Consider the following 21,819-nt stretch of genomic DNA (forward strand, 5'->3'; position numbering starts at 1 on the left):
CTTGAAGTGCAATCTAAGAGGCACCTTTTCTCAGTGGAGCAAGACTTATTCAGTGCCCTGTGCACACTTGGAGTAAATGAGAGCCCCATGAAAAACCCAAGACTGCAGCTTTCACAGGCCTGGGGTTAGTTTTCACAATGTGCTGCTCTCTTCTAACACTGTTGTGCAAGACTTGTATGTTTAACATTTCTAACCAGCCAAAATTGCTCTTTATATTTGATCAGGAATAATTTTTTTTTCCTACCTTTGAACCTGTTGCAAGGCAGGTTCAAAGGTTACCTGGGTGCAGTGTTGCCTGTTTATTAAAGCCACACTCTGATGATTCCGGGCTTAGTCCTGCCACGGGAGCTGGTGAAGCACCACTGGAGCTGGGGAAGAACCAACCCTAGAACACCCCTTGGGAGTTGTAAAGCAGCAAAGGAAGCAAGCTGTACCAGCCCCTCCACCCTCCTCCAGCACTGAAGGAAGGTAAGCAAATCCCTCCTGATCAGAGTCCGTGTTTCCCAAGTACTAGGCTTCCTGCTCCTGCAGAGAAGTACTGCAAGTGGGATAATAACCTCAATTTGCTGCAATACCTGGATCCAATGCACCTTTCTTATTACCCTGCATGCTGTTAAAGGCAACAGCTGCATAACTGGCTGCATGTTATTAAAGAAGCAAGTCTGGGCTCAGGGATGGCATACAGGGAAATCACAGCTTGAGTGAGAGCAGCCACCGGAACACTCTGTTGCTATAGACTGGCTGGAACTGGAAACCTCCCTACAGTCCAGGCTGAAGCCATTTTCTTATCAGTTTGTTAGTTATGCCTATTTAAAGATACAGTGCACAAAGTAGCAGTGCCAGACTGCCGTTCAGACTAATGTTTAAATCAGGTTCCAAAAATATAAGAATATTTGTTTCCACAGCATCACAAGCAGTAAAAGCTTGCAATATGCTAGATCATTTATATGCACAAGCTTATTGGCAACATTTACTACAACAGAACCTAGCTTAATCCCTAACAGAGAACACAGAAACTGGCTATAATGCCTTCTGTAATGAAGCCCAGATCATAGGGTATGGCTGTTGCCATTGCCTTGGTACAACTGCTTGCTCTAGCTATAGAGATGGAGCGTTCTCCAAGCTCTTGCTTGTGTACAGAGCTGCAGCTGTAACAAAGGAGAGGGTGGTGGAGACAAAGATTAACCTAAAATCAAGCTGCAAGCAAGAGAACTGGCAAAAAAAGCATGCTGCTCTTCCAAGTCCTAAGCCCATCACCCTATCCATAACTGCTTTTCTGAAGAATCCACTTGTGCTCTGAGAAGATCATTTATGTTCCAGTGCAGTTACCCTGCTTCACAAAGCCAGACACAGCCCTTGAAAAGCAAAGCAGAGCAGTAATTAATTATTATTGTTATAGCATTAAGAAAACAAACTGGAATTCAAAAATCATTCAAGTCAAGTGAGCTCACACCTCCCGCAGACTCACAAAATTTAAATCCAAGTTTTGAAGGGACAACAGAGAAAACAGTACGTGGAGCCAATGCTTCCCCTTCATTTATTTACATCCTCTGCTATTTGCTATACGTAGAAAGGTTCTTTTGGCATCTTTGGATAACAAAAGCTCATCTTGTGCCATGACCTTAAGGTTTGTTACAACAGCTCACCTCTATGCAAAACGTTTTCTACAGTGACAACAGAAAGGAAACAATTTGAACTCCCTATATACAAAACCTACCTACTGCTCATCTTAATTTGCTAATGGGTATGAGGGATGCAGGTGTACATTTTATATACACATACAAAGAGAAGCAAAGGCTGAGATTCACAACTCTGCTTTATTTTTTGACAGAAAATTACTAGCAAAAAAAATGGTCTGTGCCTTTCAAAAATATGAAGTTTATTCAGATCATTTATGAAAAACTAAAAAGCCTCAACATTTGCATGTCACTTGTTACGTGTATCAGGGGAAGCGTGTCAGCTGTATTCTAATTTATGAGCATTGAACAGAAATGATCATTAAGGAGAAGCTTCCCTATGTGCATCCTTTAATCCAGTTTATGTGGGAGCTGTGACACCCACTGAGTCCAGGCAATAGAGTTTAGCCTTACTAGCTTGTAGAGCTCTGCATCACATTCTGGGCTCCTGGCAGGCCAGGTAGGACAGTGCTGTGGGCATGTTCTCCCACCCTGCAGCAAAGTCAATGCACCTGAGATACACAGCACTGCTACCCAACAGCATACCAATGACAGGGCAAACTCACTGCTTTTTCTCTTCCTCCTGGAAAAATAACAGCCTGAGGCCAGATATCTGAAGGGAGAAAATGCTCAGAGAGGCAGACAGAGTGGGTGATAATAAAACTGGCTGAGCTGGGAGCCTTACCTTGTGTCCTTTCTCTAAGCACAAATGCACCCTGACAGGCACTATTAAAGCTGAAGCTCATAGCTTCTCTTAAATTCCACAGGAACAGGTCTGGGAACGAAAAGCCAAAGGCAGAAGAGTTTTATGAAGAGAAAGCTAACTCTTTTTCATCCTCAGCTCACAGGAAAATCAGTCAATCAAACCCCAGTTTCTCTAAAAGATACCTACATTGCTAAATAATGCCACAACTACATGTAAATTAGCTGAATAGTATAAAGTTTACAGCAGCAATAAAAACAATTGCAATTAGTAGGGGCTACGTGTTTTAGCAAGCCAAGGTCCAGTACAGGTTGTATTTTGGATGCAAGTACATGCTATGTTAAGTCCATCTCAGCTTTATGGTTTGTTTAGCTAAGCAGATTATTCTGAAATCATGCAGCATAGGAAAACTTTCAGATGGGGAAACTCCTAAGTGGAGAAAACAATTCTAAAATCTGAGGTTAAGGCAATAAAGGAGAGAGATAGGTGAAGTTACTATCTTCCCATCCCTCCTAACCTACTGCAAAATTTCAGTTATATCAGACAAGCATTGAAGAGGAAAAGGGAAACTGCAACAGCTATAAACTTTTAAACAAGGAAATGAAACCGTGAAATCATTAAAAAAATCCCTGCCATAGCAGGAAACAAACATGATTCACTGTTACCTTGTACAAATAATTGCACCTATGTAAGTCTGTAACAGAACAGAAAGAACTAGGTAGCTTCTGGAAGAAAAAGAAAAAAACTAAAAAACCCAACAACAGCAAGGAGAAACCTAACAGCAAAACCAGCGAAAGCAAAACCAGCAGCAGAAATCCAGCCCACCAGCAAGTTCATTGCAGGAGTATATGAGAAATATTGTAGTCAAAGCATGTTGTTGGTATTACAGGAGGCTACAAAGCTCTGCTCACCTTAACATACATGCAGCTCTGGTGAGAAAATTGCTATTGCAGCTTTATACATAGAGAAGATAATAGCAAAGAGATTAAAAAGAATAAACTATAAATATAATTTCAAAATTCTTTGGTTTACTTTTCATTTAGATCTACTTCAAGCTGTTTTCATTAAGAAATAAAAAAGCTCAATGACTTCCTCTTGTGTGGGTGGGTTGTGCGGGTTTTTGTTTTATTTTTTTTTAATCACTCCAGTTTCCCCATGCAAGTTCTTCCCCTTTAAAGCTCCCTTCCCAATATGCTTTTCTGCTTGCTGATTTACTCCAACTGGGGACAGGAAACTGGCTGTAGTTTTTAACATGAGTGTTACCTAAGTGGTGTTGGTTTTGTACTGTGCTGCTAAGGCTTCCTTTTACTTAAGGAGAAGAGGTTGACTTCCTATCCTATATTCAAAATGGTAGGTGCCTTTACTCTCTAGCTCTCATCTCTGTATGTGGTCTGCTATATTTCCTGTGTAAGTAATGAAGTTCTACTTTATTTGCTTTATTGCTCATGAGTTTGCTTGTTGTTACTCACATGGGCTTTACTAAATCCAATGTGCAAGTGCAGTGATTAGATGCAGGGTTCAAGCTAATGAGTTTTTCAGGAGCCTCCTAGGAATTCTCTGGTAGTGTGCTATCAGTTAAATGTGGACCTTGGGCTGAGTTAAGTTCAGATCTGTGTTTGTTCTTTGTTCTTCATAATAGAAGTGCTGTGACAGTATGAAGTAATGGACATTAATATCTAGAAACTTTTAGTGCTACCTTTTCTCTGTGTGGCTAAGGTGCCTAGTGATAATATTCTAATTTTCTTAGGAGTTCTATGTGAATTTTCAAATCAAGCTTTAGTCCTTGCTCTTTCAACCATGCCCTATCACTAGAGAAAACCTCCTATTAATACAGTATTGATGAATGAATGTTTTGCAAGTGAACCTGTTTTATCTAATAGGATAAACAGTAACAGAACCTGCTATATTGACTATATTTTAAATTCTTAAAAATTCAAAGGGCCAGTTGAGCATGTTTCTAAGTAGGTAGTTTCAAGGAGAAAATCTGATATAAAGACTATATGAGAGTTTGGATTTCAATTTATCTGAGAAAATAACTTTTAGTACTAAATAGTGCCATATCCAACATTGTAAAATTCCTTATAAAAAAATGGCCTTTCTATTTAAATATACTGAAATCTTGAATTCAATAGGTTTCATGAGCAAGGCTCAGAAACCACAGCACTCTACTTTCTGAAAGTAAGTTACTGAGGCCTTGTCCTTTCCCACCCTCTGGCAGAATGCTTCTCAGCTAAGATCAAAGGATGCTTGAACTGTTTGGCTCTGACTCTCTGAACAGGTACTCCAAAAGCAAGGCCTCACTGAAGTGTATCCTGGTCTTAATGCAGGTTACTGAGCATTTTGCTTTGTTTTTTGCGTGGCTCTGACCAGAAGTCAGTGCTGAGCTTTTGTGCTTTAGCTTCTCTCGGGATCAAAGTTAGATGTTCCTAAACCCTGTGGTTTAGACTTCAGCTGCATCAAGGAGGAATATGGAATATAGTTTCCAAGGCATAAGAACTGTCACCGTGGCTCACATCTGCAGGATGACACCAGGCAAGAGCTGCACTGCGTAAGCAAATGGAAAGAGTGAGCTACTGGTGGTTAAGTAATTAATTAGTGTAGGTGGCTGTACTCTGCTTTTCCTGCTTGTAAACAGTCAGTGTTACCTTACTAATGCTGAGACAAAAAGATGTCATGATCACATCAAAAGCTTAGGCAAACTTCATACAAAGTATATAACTCTAGAAGACCAGGCAATGCATGACTAAAATTGTGCAAGTATCAGAGGTTGATTTGTTATCCATAATGAACTCTTAGGATGGATGACAGTGACTTTTCTTCATGTTTGTGTACTCAAAAATACAAAGATCAGCCACTTTCCAGTGGAGAGAATCTCCTCACATGGAGAGCATAGAGAATAACTTTAATTCCTTCTAGGCAGTGAAGGAATAGCTGCTAAGGGGGAGGTACAGTAGAAATGAGAATGTGTACTCCTGAACTCAAGGTTGTAAATGGTATAACTGTAATCTCTTCTGATAAAAACTAAGCCTTTGACTCTGGAGCTTAGTGCATCTTATCCCTGACCATTGATCAGGGCAGACAACCTAAGTACACTTTCAACTGTCCAGCATCTTATTGCACAAGAAGCTTAACAGGTGGTTTGAGACATCCTGTGCATTTTGTATCCCTGGGAGTTGAGCCCTTCAGAACTCAGAGGTTTCAAACACTCCACCTCTGTCCCCTCTGATGTTTAAGAAGGAAACTGGTGCTCAAAGTTGCTCTGCTGGTGTCTGCCTGAAATGCTCTGGTTTTGTCTTGTTCTGCACTGAGTTTCCACTAAGTTGATATAAATCAGGTACTATGTATGCACAGGGCACTTGGATTTGTGGGTTAAACTCTCATTGTAGCATAGGACAGATCTAGGCTGCAGCTGTTCTCTTACCAGGGATGGAAGGTCTATCAAGTACAGATTCCTTCCTCTCTCTACTCTTCTGCTTTGAGGGAAGCAGGATTAAGTGGCATTTGGATGATACCAGAGGCGATAAATTAGCAGCTACTTGGATTGACAAATAGTTACAGTAGAAGCTCTAAGCATGGGAAACAACTGTCCTAATTCTGGGAATTGAGACAAATTTGCTGACAATCTCTTGCCACAGCTTGAATAACACACCCTATGTGCTTTTGATAGAAGTGACTAAAGCCCATTTGTGGAAACACTGTTGGAAAGTAAAAGCAAAACTGTGTCACTATTCTATTAATAAAGTAAGGGAGTTGAAAATAGTTTTTCAGATATGAAAAGCATTTTGTTTTTTATTACCTAGATCTGTGTTTTTGTGCATCTGTGCCTTTTTTGATACAACACTAATCTCTCTAGCTTTAAAGGATGTACATGCATAGTCCTGCATATGTAGTCTCATTCAGTGCTGCCAATGGAGACAGTTGCTAAAAACGCCCAGCAAACCTGAGAAGCTAATGATCATATAATACTTCCCAGACTTTAGAGAAACTTGTTAACAGGTCTTCCTTTAAATTAAAAAGTCATTCAAATATAGCTGAAAATCATCTTTGACTAGCTATATGGATGCTGGGTGGGCTACACTGGGATTAAGACTACTGACTGATCTTTCATTCTTTCTATGCAAGAGACTTGTGGAATCAATTCAGAACCTGAAGGCAAAAACTTTGCTGCATTTAATGATCATTTATTGATTAGGCATTCTCTCTGGACTTTGAGTTCTTTGCTCCAAGCAAAAAAATCATATATTTCAGGGGTTGATGTTCAGACCCTCCTAGATGTCTCGGTACAAACTGCTTTGCATGTGAGTCAGTGAGAACATGAAAATACCCCAATGCAATAATTTTCAGCAACTTGTCTACTGCTGCACAGAGCATTTGGGGTTACTGGGTTCTCTGATCTTTATCACAAAAAGTGTCTTCAGTAAGTTTTCTGCCAAATAAGTCCATGTGACAGACAGTAGCTATTTGTGGCCACTGCTCTGATCTGTCTGACTAGGCTGTGTTGATGCTAAGCCATAGAAATAAGTTATAAAAGACAACTTGGTGCTATAGCTATGATAGTTTTGTACCTTATCTCTAGCATGATATTCTAAAAACAACCTATCATTCAAGGTTTCTGGGAAATTGTCTTAAAATTGCTATTAAAATGAGCAGATGAGAGCACACTTCAGTCAAAAAAACTGGTTCAGCTGTACAGGCCTGTGGTTTCTCTGGTTACCCGCTCTATTCTCTCACTGCTGATTGAAAAATTTCATGTCCAGGGAAGAGTCATGCAAAACACAATGAGTAAAAATTCCTTCTGGCCATCTGGGGATGGGAAAAGACACTAAAAATGCCCAGACTGATTGCTACTAATCAGTAATTAAGGGGAGTTGTATTGGTTTGGCATGGCCTGGTTTTAAGTAGCAGGGGGGCTGCACAGATGGCTCCTGTGGGGAAGCTGCTGGAAGCTTCCCAGCATGTCTGGCAGAGCCAGTCTCTGATGGCTCTGAAGATGGACCTGCTGCTGGCCAAAACGGGGCCAATGAGAGAGGTTGGTGATGCCTCTCTGATGACATATTTAAGAAGAAAATCAAAACAAAGTCACAAGATTTTGGATTCTAGTCAGAGAAGAGGAGGAGGTGAGAACATGTGAGGGAAACAACATGGAGACACCAAGGTCAGTGAAGAAGGAGGGGGAGGAGGTGCTCCAGGTGCCGGAGCCGAGATTCCTCTGCAGGCCATGATGGAGCAAGTTGTCCCCCTGCAGCCCATGGGGATCCAGGGGGGATGCAGAGATCCACCCACAGCCCGTGAGGGAGGTGCCCGTGCCAGAGACGGTGGATGCCTGGAGGAGGCTGTGATCCAGCGGAAGAGCCAGTGGAGAGAGAGGGCCGTGCTCCCAGGCTGGAGCAGCCTGTCCTTGGAGCCCTGCACCCCGTGGAATGAGAGCCCCAGCACAGCAGTTTTGGGAGGGCTGTGTGCCCGTGGGAGGGGCTCACGCTGCAGCAGGGGCGGTGCGGCTGCTGCTCCTGAGAGTGGACCCACGCCAGGGAATTCATGGAGAAATGTCTCCCGTGGGAGGGACCCCACGGCCTCACAGGGGAAGACTCCTCTCCCGGAGCAGCGGGAGGAAATCTCGGTGATGGACTGACCAAACCCCCGTGCCCTGTCTCCCTGCACTGTCGGGGGGAGGGAGGGAGGGGCTGGGGGGGGGGGGGGGGGGGGGGGGAGGTGTTCTAGGGCTTATTTTACTTCTCATTATCCTCCTCTGATTCTGTTCGTAATAAATTCACCTTGCAACTTAAGTTGAGCCTGGTTCACCCTTGAAATGTTTCTCCTGGTCCTTATCTCAGTCATGAAGCGTTCGTTAATTTTTTTTTTCCTTTTCCCTCCTCTGCCCAGCTGTGGCAGGGGAGGGTGAATGAGCAGCTCTTGTGGGTGCCTGGTGTTGGGTGAGTGCCAAACCACAACAGGAGTTTTAACACGACTATTCTGGCATCCCTCTAAAAAGATGTGAGAATAGATGTGTCAGTCTAGAAAGCTTCCAACATACAAATGGTGCAAATGTGATTTGCTCTGTCACTTGGATTTAGTAGTGGGTTCTGAGCTAAAGGAATAAAGTTTGTACATCTGACTCTTCATGATGGAGAATGGAGGTGCCTCTACCTCCCTGCCATTCACAGAAGATACCCTGGGGGATGCAAGCAGCAGAATTGCTTCTGTTATTTCCCAGCTAGACTTCCATTGCACACACTGACTCCCAGGTTACCACTTCCTAGTGGAAAGCAACTTTCACAGTTTTGATTTGTGCTGTTCTCTTTGGCTGAACACACTGTCACTCTGAAATATTTGTCTAGCATGAACAGTAAGAGCAGCTTATCCTGCAGACATATGTGTAGGTGTATCAAACATATAATTTATCAATACCCTTACTATTTCAGCAAAACCACTTCCTATTGAACACTTATGATATTGAGGAATTTTCTTACTTCCATGATTCACATCATGGAAGTAAGAAGGCATTTTTTGGTTATACTTGGGGAATATATTTGGGAAATTATATACTGGTTTTCTCCAGGCAGATGTTTTTTTACTCGAGGATGGAAAGAATCTGTTCCTTGTCTGACTTCATCAGGCTTCAGCTTTTTGTGGAGCTGGATGCAGCATAGATTAAGATTTATGGGAACAGGTGACTTGAGATCTCTTAAGAGGCTTAAAACATTGCATAAGTGTGCTTCGCTATTGTACCAGGACGCTCCAGGGGCAAACTGATGAAATGATTTGCAGTATTGTTTAACAAGCTACTTAAGTAACCATGGCTCATAAGTAATTAAAGCTTCTAACTCAAGTCTACTAAACCTCCTGTTTGTTTCAGGTTCAACTCTGGCTCCACTGATCCAGCACAATGATCTGGATACTTCAAGTATTATTCTCACCTCTCCCAACACCAGCATTGATCAGTCTTATTGCATTTGGAGCTGTCATCTTCCTGTGGGTGATAAGCAGGCCGAAACCTCTTTTACCTCCTGTTGACTTGAACAAGCAGTCAGTAGGAATTGAGGTAATGCTTTCTCTGCTTGTGGGCATGGTCTGTTTTGGAGCTTAATCTGAATACTGATCCATTCTAACTCTGGGTGTCAGTGGAAGCTCTCCTGTCCAATGTGCACAGCCTTCTCTCCCAGGTGTACAACTCAAAAGCCCACCTAATCCTGGTTGGATGGAGCTGCTGTTTCTCATCTTTGCATCTTAAGACTTCCCTTCTCCCCACCGTGGCTTTTTACCAGATAGCTTTGGCTGTCACTGACTTTTTCCTGTATTTTCAATGCACTGCATCACCTTTGAAACTGGTGATAGACTTTATGAATTAAGGCAAGTGCTAGCAACTCAGTCTTAGTCAAGGCCTCTCAATAACCTATAACTGAACGTTAATGTGGGCCATCTAGAAAATTCCTCTGCATGTGACTGAGTAGATCAAAATTGGGAAGGGAAAAGACTTCCCCAACAATGCTATGCTATTGAAATGCTTTAAAGGGGATTGCTGAGAGAATGGCTGAGGAACAAATGACATTCCATCTGTTCTGCACTGTTTCATAACCATCTCTTTCCTAGAGAGGAGCCAGAAGAAGTGCACTCTTGACAGATAATAACCTGCTTTCTTATTACTTTGAAGATGCTAAAACCCTGTATGAAGTTTTCCAGAGAGGAGTTCATATTTCTGGTAAGCTTTGCATCTGGTAGTTAGTACTTGTCTATCACAAGTAAACAAAACTTTTCTAAGATCCTTTTCCTTGGGTCTTGGCTGTGGTAACAGTGCAGGCTAACAAAAGCTTTTCTAGCCTTCTGTAGGGTGGAGAGACAAGTGACCATGTTTGTCCCTGTCCCAGTTTAGCATTAGTCTTATTTGGCAGACTGGGCAGGAACAAACATCAGAAGCTGAAGATGGTAGAGTTCAGTCAAGAGTCAGCAGATACAAAGCATCAGAGGAACTGGGTGGGGAAAAACCTCTCCTTTGTCTCGTGATGAGAGTTCTCCTGTGAAATTACTGCCTGTTTACAATAGATACGAATTTGTGCATGTCACTTCACAAGTCCAATGCATGGAAATATGTGATGGTTTGTAAGCTATTTCAACCTCACATGGGTTGTGCAATGGAAAAATATCACCAGATCTTAGAAGTATTGCTTGTAAGGATAAAGCTAACAGTCTTACAGTCTTGGTTTGGGCAGAGTGCTTAACCATGGACACTGACCTGCACTCCATGCAGTTACCTGAATGTCTGACAGAAAACATTTCCCACTTCAAGTGTTTCTATTGCAGTGTTATGCAACTTCAGTACTGAATTTTGAATTTGCTTTTCTGAACTGTTTCATTAGGAAATGGTGACTGTCTGGGCTACAGGAAACCCAAGCAACCTTATCAGTGGCTGACATATAAACAGGTGAGTATTGTAAGTGACAGATGAATTAATTTGGGATACTGCCTTGTAACACTAATGTGGGGGAAAAACTACCTTGCAGGTTTCGGACAGAACTAAATACCTGGGATCAGGGCTTCTGCAAAAAGGATGCCAACCATCATCAAACCAGTTTATTGGCATTTTTGCTCAGAATAGACCAGAGGTAAGCAACAAATTGTGTATTCTCTCCTACACTATTCTGACACCTTGGGGTGAGAGGAGAGGCTGTATTTAAATAGTTCCAGGCCACATGAGAAACAATCACAACTTTTTCCTTCCCAATTCCCTTTTTACTGACTGAACACATACCATTCCAAGCATGTAATAAAATGATCTCTCACAACTCTGATTCTCATGGATGTGCTCCTTACATAGCCTCCCACTGCCATGTGCATGGGCTAGTCAAGCAGTATGAAGTCTGTAGGCAATCCTGTCTTGAGAGCTCCTAGTTTTCCTTAGCTATGCTGTTTTCTCTTTTCAGTGGATCATTTCAGAGTATGCCTGCTATACCTACTCAATGGTTGCTGTTCCTCTCTATGACACTCTGGGTCCAGAGGCCATTGTATATATTGTTAACAAAGGTAAATATTGACTTTCACTCTTTCATAAGGATTTTTCTAGGAAACTTTATTTTGGGAGGGCTAAGTTCAAGGGAATTTGTAAAAAACAGAGTAGCTTTAACCTTGCTGCTCTTACAGACACTTAATTTCTTAGTTAAGCTGCTTTTCAGGGCACATGGTTCAATGCCTAGAAGAATCCAGTGGGCTTCCTATGTCTCCTAGTGTCTTGATTGCAAGACCACTGAAGGATCTGCTAGATCCTGTGGACCATTCTGCAATCAGAGTGCTCAACTATTTGCTACTTGAGATTTTGCAATCTTGAACTCCCACACTGCCAAACAAACAGACAATGCAGACAGACTTGCATGTAAATTAAGACTAGATGTGTGTGTCTGATTTAAAGTTGTAGGATGAAAGACTGGAGGAGGGAAGGGTAAAGGTATGGCCTAAATCTGTTTAATCTATCTGGTTATTGCATGTTCTGTAGAGACAACATCTAGCAGGCCACCATGGAATAAACTGGCAAGGAAGTTAAATAAATCTTCAGACTTTTTTCCCCCAGTCTTAGGAGAGATATGGGGGAAATAAATATCTGCTATTGTTACAGTGATCTGGGATTCATCCCATGAAAAGGATTTGCCAAGCAAAATCACTTCAACAGTTATGGCGGTGAACCTTGGAACAGGTCTCGTCTTGGGATTACACAGCTGTGATTTACCAGTCCAAGGCACTGGTAGGCCTAGGCAAATCCAGTTCCTCTGCTGACTTAAAGGAAAAGGCTTTTGTAACTGCATCTGCAGGGCAGCTGAAGTATTAACTCAAGAATTTTAGCTACCTCTTTCAACTGGGCCCAAATTTCTTCAGATTTAAGGAAGGTGGCTAAACCTAAACAATATCATGGCAATACCAGAAGTTTCAATGTCCATCTTGACTGTGAGCAAAGATATTTCTCTTCAGCTCCTCAGCATTTGCCCTCACTTTATTTTGCCAGAATCTCAGGTTTGCCCAATCAGTTGTATGTGGAAGGAGGAACCTTCTTAGCACTGTAAGCCAGCCACTGAATCCATATGAACAAATGTAAATGGCATCAAACCAATGTTATGTTCTAAAAGTATGTGCTGCTGAGCTGTCACTGGCCTCATGTCTTCTAAATAGACTTCTGATAATTTCTTTTCTGTAGCTGACATAAGCGTGGTGATCTCTGACACACCTGCTAAGGCAGAGGTCTTGCTTAAGAACTGTGAGGAAAAAAAGACCCCATGTCTGAAGATTATTGTTCTCATGGATCTCTTTGATAAAGAGCTCAAGGACAGAGGAGCTAAAGTGGGAGTTGAAATTTTGTCACTGCAGGAGGTTGAGGTAGGTGCCTAAAGGCTTCTGGAATACTTTGCCAGCTGGACACCTTGATCTTCTGTGGCAGCAATGACACTTTAATGTAAGGATTACCCAGCTGTTGCACCTGTACCTGAGATCTTGATGAGCAGGCATTTTGAAACTTGGTATCTTCAGCTAAATTGAGTTGCAGAGTTCAAACCATTGACTGAAGTTGTGTCTGTGTTGTGGACAGCCAGTAAGCATTAAACTGAAGATTTGCTTAGCTTGATTCCTGATACTGTTGTAACAGGATTTATCAGGCTTCTAAGCTGGCACTCGAGTCTAATTGGAACTGTAAGTGCAAATTACTGGCTGCTTAGACATCCCAATACTAGGCTTAAACTTGTATACATGTAAAGAGATTGCCCTACGTCAAATAAAAGGAAACATCTCCACTCAGGTTTTCCAAATTCCTTAAGTAGTTCTGATCACTTTCCACACATTCAAACGTGTCCTTTTCACACTTGCAGCAGGCAGTTTTTCAGTTATGGGTATTGGATTCAGGAAGACAGACCTGTTTGAATGAGACAGAGTATCAAGAAGCAAAGTAGTAAAACAGGTGTTGCATTTGAAATGCAATTACCTATTCACCTATTGTGCACATCTGTTAAGCTGTGTTTTTTTCTCTAACACAGGAGCTGGGAAAAAACAACATCAGAGATCCAGTTGTAAGTATCTCTGAGAAACAGCTGTAGACTTGTAAAACTAGTCTCTGGAAAGACCTCTTGCTATGCTGCTAGAGAGGAGGCTGGAAGAATTTTTTTTGTGAACCAGAATTTGTGATTCATCACAGTTAAGGATTGTATATAATTGCAGATAAGCATCATAATCCTTACACTGACTTTATGTGGCTTTTTCTCTCTAGCCTCCTAAGCCTGAAGATCTTTCTGTTGTGTGTTTTACAAGTGGAACCACAGGTAAGAATTTATAGTGATTCTTCCCTGCTGAAAGAGCCTCCCTTTGGCAAAAAAAAGAAATCCTAAGAATATGGAAGTGAACCAGTAAATTAGAGCAGTGTCAAACCACTGTTGCAGTTTTACTTGGGATACTGTCACTACAAGTCAAGTGCACTACGACAAAGTTTCTTAGAGCTGGGGACAAGAAAAGCTAAATTCATTTTCTCTTACCCTATGAAAAATACAGCCTTAATGTAAAAGAGATTGGTTCTTCAACTGTGTATTTTGATCTACAGGAGCTAAAAAAAAAATTGTTTCAGCATTCTCTATGCTACTCCCAAGTGCTCTGCTGTTTCAGTAGCCATCTCTTTTATGTAATATCCATAGCTGAAAGCACTCAAGATGAGGCATATTTGTGATCTCTTAAGATAATGCTTGCTGTGACTGAGCCTAGTACTGAGATAGTTCAAACTGAGCCAGACAACACATGGTAAATTGCCAGCAGAAGCAGTAAGAGCCACAGCTCACCTTGCTTGATCTCTCCAAAGGTAACCCTAAAGGAGCCATGCTGACACATCAGAATGTTGTTTCAAATGCTGCTGCCTTCCTTAGGTGCACAGAGGTAAGCTACTGCTAATGGTGATCTCCAGGATATGTCCCTAAGTCATGAAGTCAGCTGTAATGTGGGCATTTTCTGTAAACCATTCACTCCCAGAAACTGATGCTTTCCTAAGTGCCCCTTTTTCAGTGAGACAATAGTACTGCAAGGAACTTGGTTTGATTTGAACAAGAACTTCTACACAAAAGTTATTCTAGAATGTGTCAGTCCTAAATACCAGGAGTACTAAACCACCTGTTTCATGTCATGCCAAAACATAAAACTAATTTTGATTTAATGTGGCTAAGGGACAGCTGCAAATCTTGAAGAGGTGATGGATGAGCCTGAGCCTGAGTTGCTTCAGTCACTGGAAGTGTCTATCTCAAAGTACTCAAATTGATCCAAACTTTATTTACTTTCTACTTAAAAGTAACTCAAGCAGGCATAGAAAATGCTAACCTACTTCTACTTCCTTTCCCTCTAGAGCACAATTGAGTGTACAAGTTCAGATATTGCCATTTCCTACCTTCCTTTGGCTCACATGTTTGAGAGAGTTGTACAGGTATGTACAGATATATATATATCTGAGCTTTTATAAATCAAATTATAGTAAAAGACATGTTAGCAACCTGTATGCCCTCAAAACCTATTCACAGAATAACTTTCCTACAAGAGGACACTGGAAATCATGCTGCTTTTCAGAGACTAATAATTATGGCTAGTGAAGCTAGGAATTCTTCTTGACTAAGGTTAGTCTGGTCAATTTTTAGGCCGTGGTGTACAGCTGTGGAGCAAAAGTAGGCTTCTTCCAAGGAGATATCAAGCTGCTAACAGATGACATGAAAACCTTGAAGCCAACGCTATTTCCGGTTGTACCAAGACTGCTCAATAGAGTATATGACAAGGTATGTGAGCCATTTTAGCTAAATTATCTTCATGTTCACATATCCAAGCAAGCATACAAATACAAACCAATATTGAATATGCTATAACATCACCACTAGTTAATTGCCCCTTAGCAAGAAGAATTTTTTAGAATCCTTTCTGAGGAAATGGACAGAGTTCTGGGAGTGTAAGAACAGTGTCTCCAGTCATGACTGGGCTACGTTTGTTGCTGTTAAGAGACAAAAACTTTGTTAACTTTTGGAGTGCAAATGAATCAAGTGCAAAGCTAAAAGGATTCCTGTTCCTCAAAGCAATGGCTGTAGTTTTTCAGCAGTAACATGAACCAGTATTGCCTTTTGGGTCACCTTCTAGACACTGCAGTGGTGAAGTCAGACCCTAGAACATCGAAGTAAGATATGATCCCTCCTAACAAAACAAGAATGAGAGGTACAGATGTGAGTTAAACTCAAGAGTCACTGGTACTTTTCCTTGCAGATCCAGAGTGGTGCAAACACCCCAGGGAAGCGTTACCTGTTAAACTTTGCTGTTTTTATGAAGATGGCTGAAATAAAACAGGGCATCATTCGAAATGACAGCATTTGGGACAAGCTAGTCTTCAAAAAAGTTCAGGTAAGTTATTCTAAGTGTAAGGGAGCTGAGCAATGTACTATTGGAGGATCTGATGGCTTCTTTTTCACTTCTAGGAAACCATGGGTGGAAGAGTGCGTATCATGGTAACAGGTGCAGCTCCTATATCTCCCTCTGTCCTGACATTTCTTAGAGCAGCATTAGGCTGTCAGGTAAGATGAGTTTTCTTTTAAATTAAGCCCTGTTTAACTATGCATAAATGAGTGACCAGTGATATAGCTGGGGTCCAGCTCAGCTTGTTCCTGGGGAAACTGCTGTCAGTCTTGGGTATTTACAGACTGCTTCATCTGAGTTAACTGTTACAGGAAAAAAATTCTGCAGGACCCACTTCAAACTACACTACCAAAAAACTATGCTGTAGGCTCTGGGAAGAGGAATAGAGCAGCAGAAATTGGAACATACAGCACTCAAAGTCAGGCAGCTGCCTCTGAGCTTTGTGGCTTATTCTGACAGTCAATGAGCTCCCAGTGTAGCACATTTGAGAACAGAAGACGAGGTGACCGAAGCAAAGTTTGGATAGGTGAACTTTAACACCTGGTTACACAGTAAGATCAAGATATCTTAAAGGCAAAGGTTGTTTTGGCTTCCTTCCTAAGAAGAACACTTGAGCATGGGCACAGTTGAAACTGAGGCCTTTCAGATCAAGGACTTGACGTTCAAGAATACTCATCCTTTCTTGCACAGATCTTTGAAGCTTATGGCCAGACTGAATGCTCAGCTGGATCCACTTTCTCAATGCCTGGAGACTGGACAACAGGTATGGGAGCTGAGACTTGGAAAGCCTCCCAGAGCTGTCTGCATAAAGGGGCACTCAATACTAGGTGCTCTATTGCTTTTAGTTTAATGAAAATTAAATCATGGATACTCAAACTGACTCTTGGTAGCAACAATCACCTGTTTGCTTAATAGATGCTAAAATTCTTGACTCAGCCAGATGAGGAACCCTGGTGTAAAGTGTCATAGGTCAGTTTAGACTCTGCCCCAGAATACAGGAAAGGAATAGAGAGAGCTGAGCAAACTGTACAGGGACTTCCCAAATGGCCTTAAGAAACTAGCTTGATCTCCTAAATGACACTAAATACTCAAAAATACTCCTAAATACTCAAAAATATTAGACATGATACTTGACTATTTTCCCGAAGGACCTTGAAGATTTAGCTTCTATCTTACCATAAGTACTGGATATTCTAAAGGCAGACTCAAGTCACCATCGTTGTGAACACAGTAACTGCAGAGCATAATGAGGATGAAATGCAAATGAATACCAGGATCTATGAGAGGGGCTCCTAAGGAGGCAGGAGTGGTTTGTGGTTGGTGTGGTTGATTACAGCAATAATGCTCTAAGTCTTAGAGTCTTAGCTGCTTTTTGTCCCACATTAACTGTTTGAAAATGGCATTGCAACAACTTGCTTGAACATTTGATGCCAGACTCCTTTAAACAGTAGTGGTTCTTCTTAAAGCAGTGAAAAAAACCAGTAGGTATCTACTATCACTGCAGTCTTTTGTTGTTGTTGTTTTCTCCTAGGGCATGTTGGAGCCCCTCTGGCTTGTAATATCATAAAACTAGATGATGTGGAAGAAATGAGCTACTTCTCTTCTAACAACGAAGGCGAGGTAGGCATTATCTCCTATGCATGTCAGGAAATACTGGAACATAAGACTTGGTGACTAACAGTGTTCTATACTTGCTATAGGTCTGCATTAAAGGACCAAATGTGTTTAAGGGTTATCTGAAAGACCCTGAGAAGACAGCAGAAGCAATTGATAAAGATGGCTGGCTCCACACTGGAGACATAGGGAAATGGTTGCCAGTGAGTAATTGCTTAATACAAACCATCTCTTGCATGTGAATTCCTGTTACTTCACAGTAATCTCTAAAGATGGAATTCTAGGATAAAAGTCTCTACACAGTAGATTCCCTAGGTAACTCCAGGCAAAGCTCCAAAGACCAATTAGGTTACAAGATATCAAATAACACCTTCTAGGCCTGTAGTTAAGACTATTCTTCACTGTAGAAATGACATAACAAGGTATCTTGGTTTCTGTCTGGGGAGAATAAAGGAGCTGTCTAATCATGTCCTGAGCTAACTGGAGAAATTAGACAAACCCCTCTCTGTAGAAAGCAAAGACCAGCATGTGGTTTCTAGACTAGTTCCAGATGTACCTTTCATACAAAGCCTGTATATCTTTTCTTATATAAGCAAGACAGGGACTTGGAACTAATGACCTCCACTTTTAACTTCTAGAATGGAACGCTGAAGATCATTGATAGGAAAAAGAATATATTTAAACTCGCACAAGGAGAATACATTGCTCCAGAGAAGATAGAGAACGTCTATATCAGAAGTGCTCCTGTAGCCCAGGTCTTTGTACATGGGGAAAGTCTGAGGGTAAGTGATGTTAGGACTGAGTATCCTGCAAGATTTCCTCCCACAATGAGTTCTGGATGATCAGGGTACAAATGTATGCATGTACAAGAGTCCTTGAACAAAATCTGTTCCTGAGAGCTGTGTTTATAGGAATATGTTCTCAGACCTACAGACTCTTCAAGTGCCAACTGGCATTTTTGCAAGCTGGGTAAAGGCTAATTACATACTTGTGTGGGATTAGTATGTCAGGTCAGCTCTGTGCAGTTTAGATTCATAGAACAGTCCCCCCTGCAATGAGCAGGGACATCTTCAACTAGCTCAGGCTGTTCAGAACCCCATTCAGCCTGACCTTTAATGTTTCCAGGGATGGGACATTTGCCACCTCTCTGGGCAACCTCTGCCAGTGTTTCACCACCCTGACACTTTCAAAAAATTCCTTGTATTTAATATAAATTTACTATCTTATAGTTTAAAACCATTACCTCTTGTCTTATTTCCACAGGCCCTACTAAAAAATTGTCCCCATCTTTCTTGCAAGCTCCCTTTAAATTTTGAATGGCCACAAAAAGGTCTTCCTGGAGCCTTCTCTTATTCAGGCTGAACAACCCCAGCTCTCTCAGCCCTTCTGCACAGCAGAAGTGTTTTGCCATTCCTTTGCCATGGAGGTGTTACCTATGCTAGCAGAGGCCAGTCTTCAATCTGTAAACTAGCCAAAAGTAATTACTGGATCATTGAGCACACCTAGCAAACTGCGTCAGTACTTCAATTACTGCTGTCACAACTCCCAGTGACTTGGAAATCCTCATGGCTACCTTTGAAACTCTGAAAATGCATGGGGACGTATATGTGACTTGTCATAGAAACACTGTCCACAAGCAAGCTCACAAAGACATTTAGTATGCCTTGTCTTGGTCTCAGCCTGACTACCTCCACTTGTTTTCAGTCTTTTCTAATAGGTATAGTGGTTCCTGATGCTGAGATGCTTCCAGAATTTGCAGCAAAACTGGGAGTAAAAGGTTCCTTTGAAGAGCTCTGCAAAAACCCTGTGAGTGGCTTTGTGTTTAGTGGGTTAGAGACAGAATTTAATTCTAAGTCCAATCTTATATTGCTCTGACTTTGCTCTATTCACCTTTTTTTGGTAAATTGAATTGGTTTAATGCTGGGTGAGTCATGCAAGCAGCCTTACAGCAAAAAATGGAACTGAGTATAGGCGTCTCTTGCTTCAAGGGCTATCACTGCTTCCATTCCAATGAGAAGATAGACATGACTTTGTAGTGGCCTTAATATAAGAAATGTTGAATGTTTAAATATGTATTCTTGCCATCCTCAGTTCTCCTTGACTGGGCAAATGGTTATGGTCTTGAGCTACAATTACAGAATGACAGCTTTACCCACTCTGCTTCTGCTGTGCTTCTTCTAGGCAGTGAAGAAAGCTATTTTAGACGATTTGATCAGACTGGGGAGAGAGGCTGGCCTTAAATCCTTTGAACAAGTGAGTACTTTCAAGCCTGCTTGTCACCAGCACTTGAACTGCTAACACAATGGCTGGGAGGTCTTAATTCCTGCTACTGACTGTGCCAGGAGGGGCCCTGAGGCAGCTGCCCCAGACAACTGAAGCAGTCAGTGAAACACAGGCTGCCTGTCTCGACACCAAGGGACCAGTAGCTCTGCAGGGCAACAGCAGCAATAGCCAAGAGATGGCGTGGAGGTTCACAACAGGCTGTAGGGGCTGTTCTGGAGTTTCACCCTCTTGTGTCAGACAAAAAAACAGTTTAGTTACTGGATCTCCTGGGACTGAATTCTTGCATTGAGCTCAAGGACGCTGGGAAGAACTGTTGTTTGTCTTTTAATTATGCATCATATGCTAAATTGTTTTCTTTTAACAGGTTAAAGACCTGTACATCCACACAGAGTTGTTCTCTGTAGAAAATGGACTCTTGACACCAACACTGAAGGCAAAGCGAGGAGACCTTGTTAAATTCTTCCAGAAGGAGATTGAGGCCCTCTATTCATCTGTTCAGGAATAAATGGCCAGTTTAATTTAAACTGCATGGAGTAGTGAAATCTGTGACACTACGTGGCCTATGGTGAAGACAGGCTTGAGTGGAGAGGAACAGGAACTTAAATTAATTTGTTTCTAGTACCTGAGAAAAATGACTTTTGGATGAAGATGGCTATAGTATAACTGACAATTAGCAGTGTTAACATCCTGTGGGACTGAGCATCAACTGCCTAGGCAAAGCCAGAACTTTCATCTTTCTTGGATTGTGACTGAAATGCAACAAGAGCCTCAAGCCTTTGAAAGACAGCTGTATGAACTTCTCACTGTCAAAAGCAAATCTTACTTTCCTGCTGAAACTATGAACTCCACTGTGACTTGTTGTGGATTGATCTGCAATCAGACTGAACTCGGTATGAATTCATGCTAACGTCTGTTTAGCAAACACAGAAGTGAATTTCCTGTTCCTAGTCCTGGACCACAGGGTACAGGTTGTTTATAATGAAAATGAGTAATCTGGCAACAACTGGTTTGCAAAGTACATTTGTCTACAGCAAACAGAGTTCATTCTTTAGGACACACTGGATCAGTTTTTGCACATTTTCAAGTGAAACAGCAGTGTTAAAGTCTTTACACTTACAAATTTGAGCCTAATAAGTGTGAAACTTTAGCTGTCAATCCTAAGGATATAGGATGTAATAAATTGAGACTGCACAATCTAGCTAAAGCCTGTGTGAATTACTTGTAGCTCTGCTGCAGCCACATTGTCAGCTGCCTGGCTCTTTATGGCTAGAACACAACTGCTGCAGAACACAAACTTGTTCCCTATGCTGTCACTGGTCAGCCACAGCTCCAGCCATGTAGTGTAGTGTAGCCCAGATTTGCTCCTGTAGTCCAGCTGCTCCTCTACTTGACTTTCTTTTCCTTGTCTTCAGCACAGGCTGAGCTGAAACTGAATTTACCACATGAAATAAGATGTGAGATTTTCTTGTGCTAAAGCTGCTGCTTTAGAAAATTATTTAAGCAAGATGCAAACTTTCTCTTACATCTTCCATCCGTCTGCTGTCTCTGCTAAGAGCTCCTCCCTGTCCCTGCAGTAGTCTGCTCTAGCAGTTCAAAAGGCAATGCAGTGCTAGCAAGGATGCAAGATGTGGAAGGCATATCTGTAGCTTTCCTAGGCCAGTTTTCTTTGCTGGGTACAAGAATTGTCTTTCCTGTCTTGTTCAGACAGCTAGTGGCTGTTCCTCTCCCTCTTTAATGGTTTTGGTCAGCCATCCCAAAATGAAAGCAAGATTTGATCAAAAGATCCACTGTGGAACAATCCACCTCTTGCTGTGAGGCAGCTTTAGTTTTGACTAGTGAAAACAACTGACCCAATTCTGTTTCTAGTCTGGGCCCAAAGACCTTGACATCTGCAGGTAACCATTGTGTCACTTACTGTGCTTGGCAGAAATGTGAGGCTGTAAAGGCTTCTAAGTCTCTGAAAGTGCATGTGTAACTATGTTGCTTATCTTTCCTATACTTTTCTTAAAGCAATGTGACATGAAAACTCGTGGTGGCCTAATCTTTTCCCCCAGGTGAGACTGGGGAGAAAAAAGAACCAGAGGGAAGAAGTGTATCCTGGTTTTGGACACAAAAATGAGCAAATCAGTTGGGGATAGTAAATCCAGTGCCCCT

General features: G+C 41.7%; 1 protein-coding gene across 1 annotated transcript; it reads left to right on the plus strand.

Annotated features, from left to right (window-relative positions):
• The first annotated feature begins 315 nt into the window (after positions 1-315).
• Positions 316-20,863, plus strand: ACSL5 (acyl-CoA synthetase long chain family member 5). Its single transcript, XM_069020025.1, has 21 exons — positions 316-468; positions 9,233-9,418; positions 9,967-10,075; positions 10,731-10,795; positions 10,875-10,976; positions 11,295-11,394; positions 12,554-12,732; positions 13,383-13,415; positions 13,613-13,664; positions 14,192-14,265; positions 14,726-14,803; positions 15,012-15,146; positions 15,622-15,756; positions 15,831-15,926; positions 16,459-16,531; positions 17,300-17,388; positions 17,469-17,585; positions 18,021-18,164; positions 19,087-19,188; positions 19,564-19,635; positions 20,030-20,863. Exons 2-21 carry the CDS (start codon positions 9,263-9,265, stop codon positions 20,168-20,170), a joined length of 2,052 nt encoding a protein of 683 aa, XP_068876126.1. The 5' UTR covers positions 316-468; positions 9,233-9,262; the 3' UTR covers positions 20,171-20,863.
• The last annotated feature ends 956 nt before the right edge of the window (positions 20,864-21,819 follow it).

The sequence above is a fragment of the Aphelocoma coerulescens genome, chromosome 6 (assembly GCF_041296385.1).
Source record: "Aphelocoma coerulescens isolate FSJ_1873_10779 chromosome 6, UR_Acoe_1.0, whole genome shotgun sequence".
NCBI classification, from domain to species: domain Eukaryota; kingdom Metazoa; phylum Chordata; class Aves; order Passeriformes; family Corvidae; genus Aphelocoma; species Aphelocoma coerulescens.

Coding starts and splice junctions, on each gene's coding strand:
- ACSL5 (XM_069020025.1), top strand. CDS start 9,263: ATGATCTGGATACTTCAAGTATTATTCTCACCTCTCCCAACACCAGCA. Junction 15,147..15,621: donor TCAATAGAGTATATGACAAG/GTATGTGAGCCA, acceptor TTTTCCTTGCAG/ATCCAGAGTGGTGCAAACAC. Junction 15,757..15,830: donor TAGTCTTCAAAAAAGTTCAG/GTAAGTTATTCT, acceptor TTTCACTTCTAG/GAAACCATGGGTGGAAGAGT.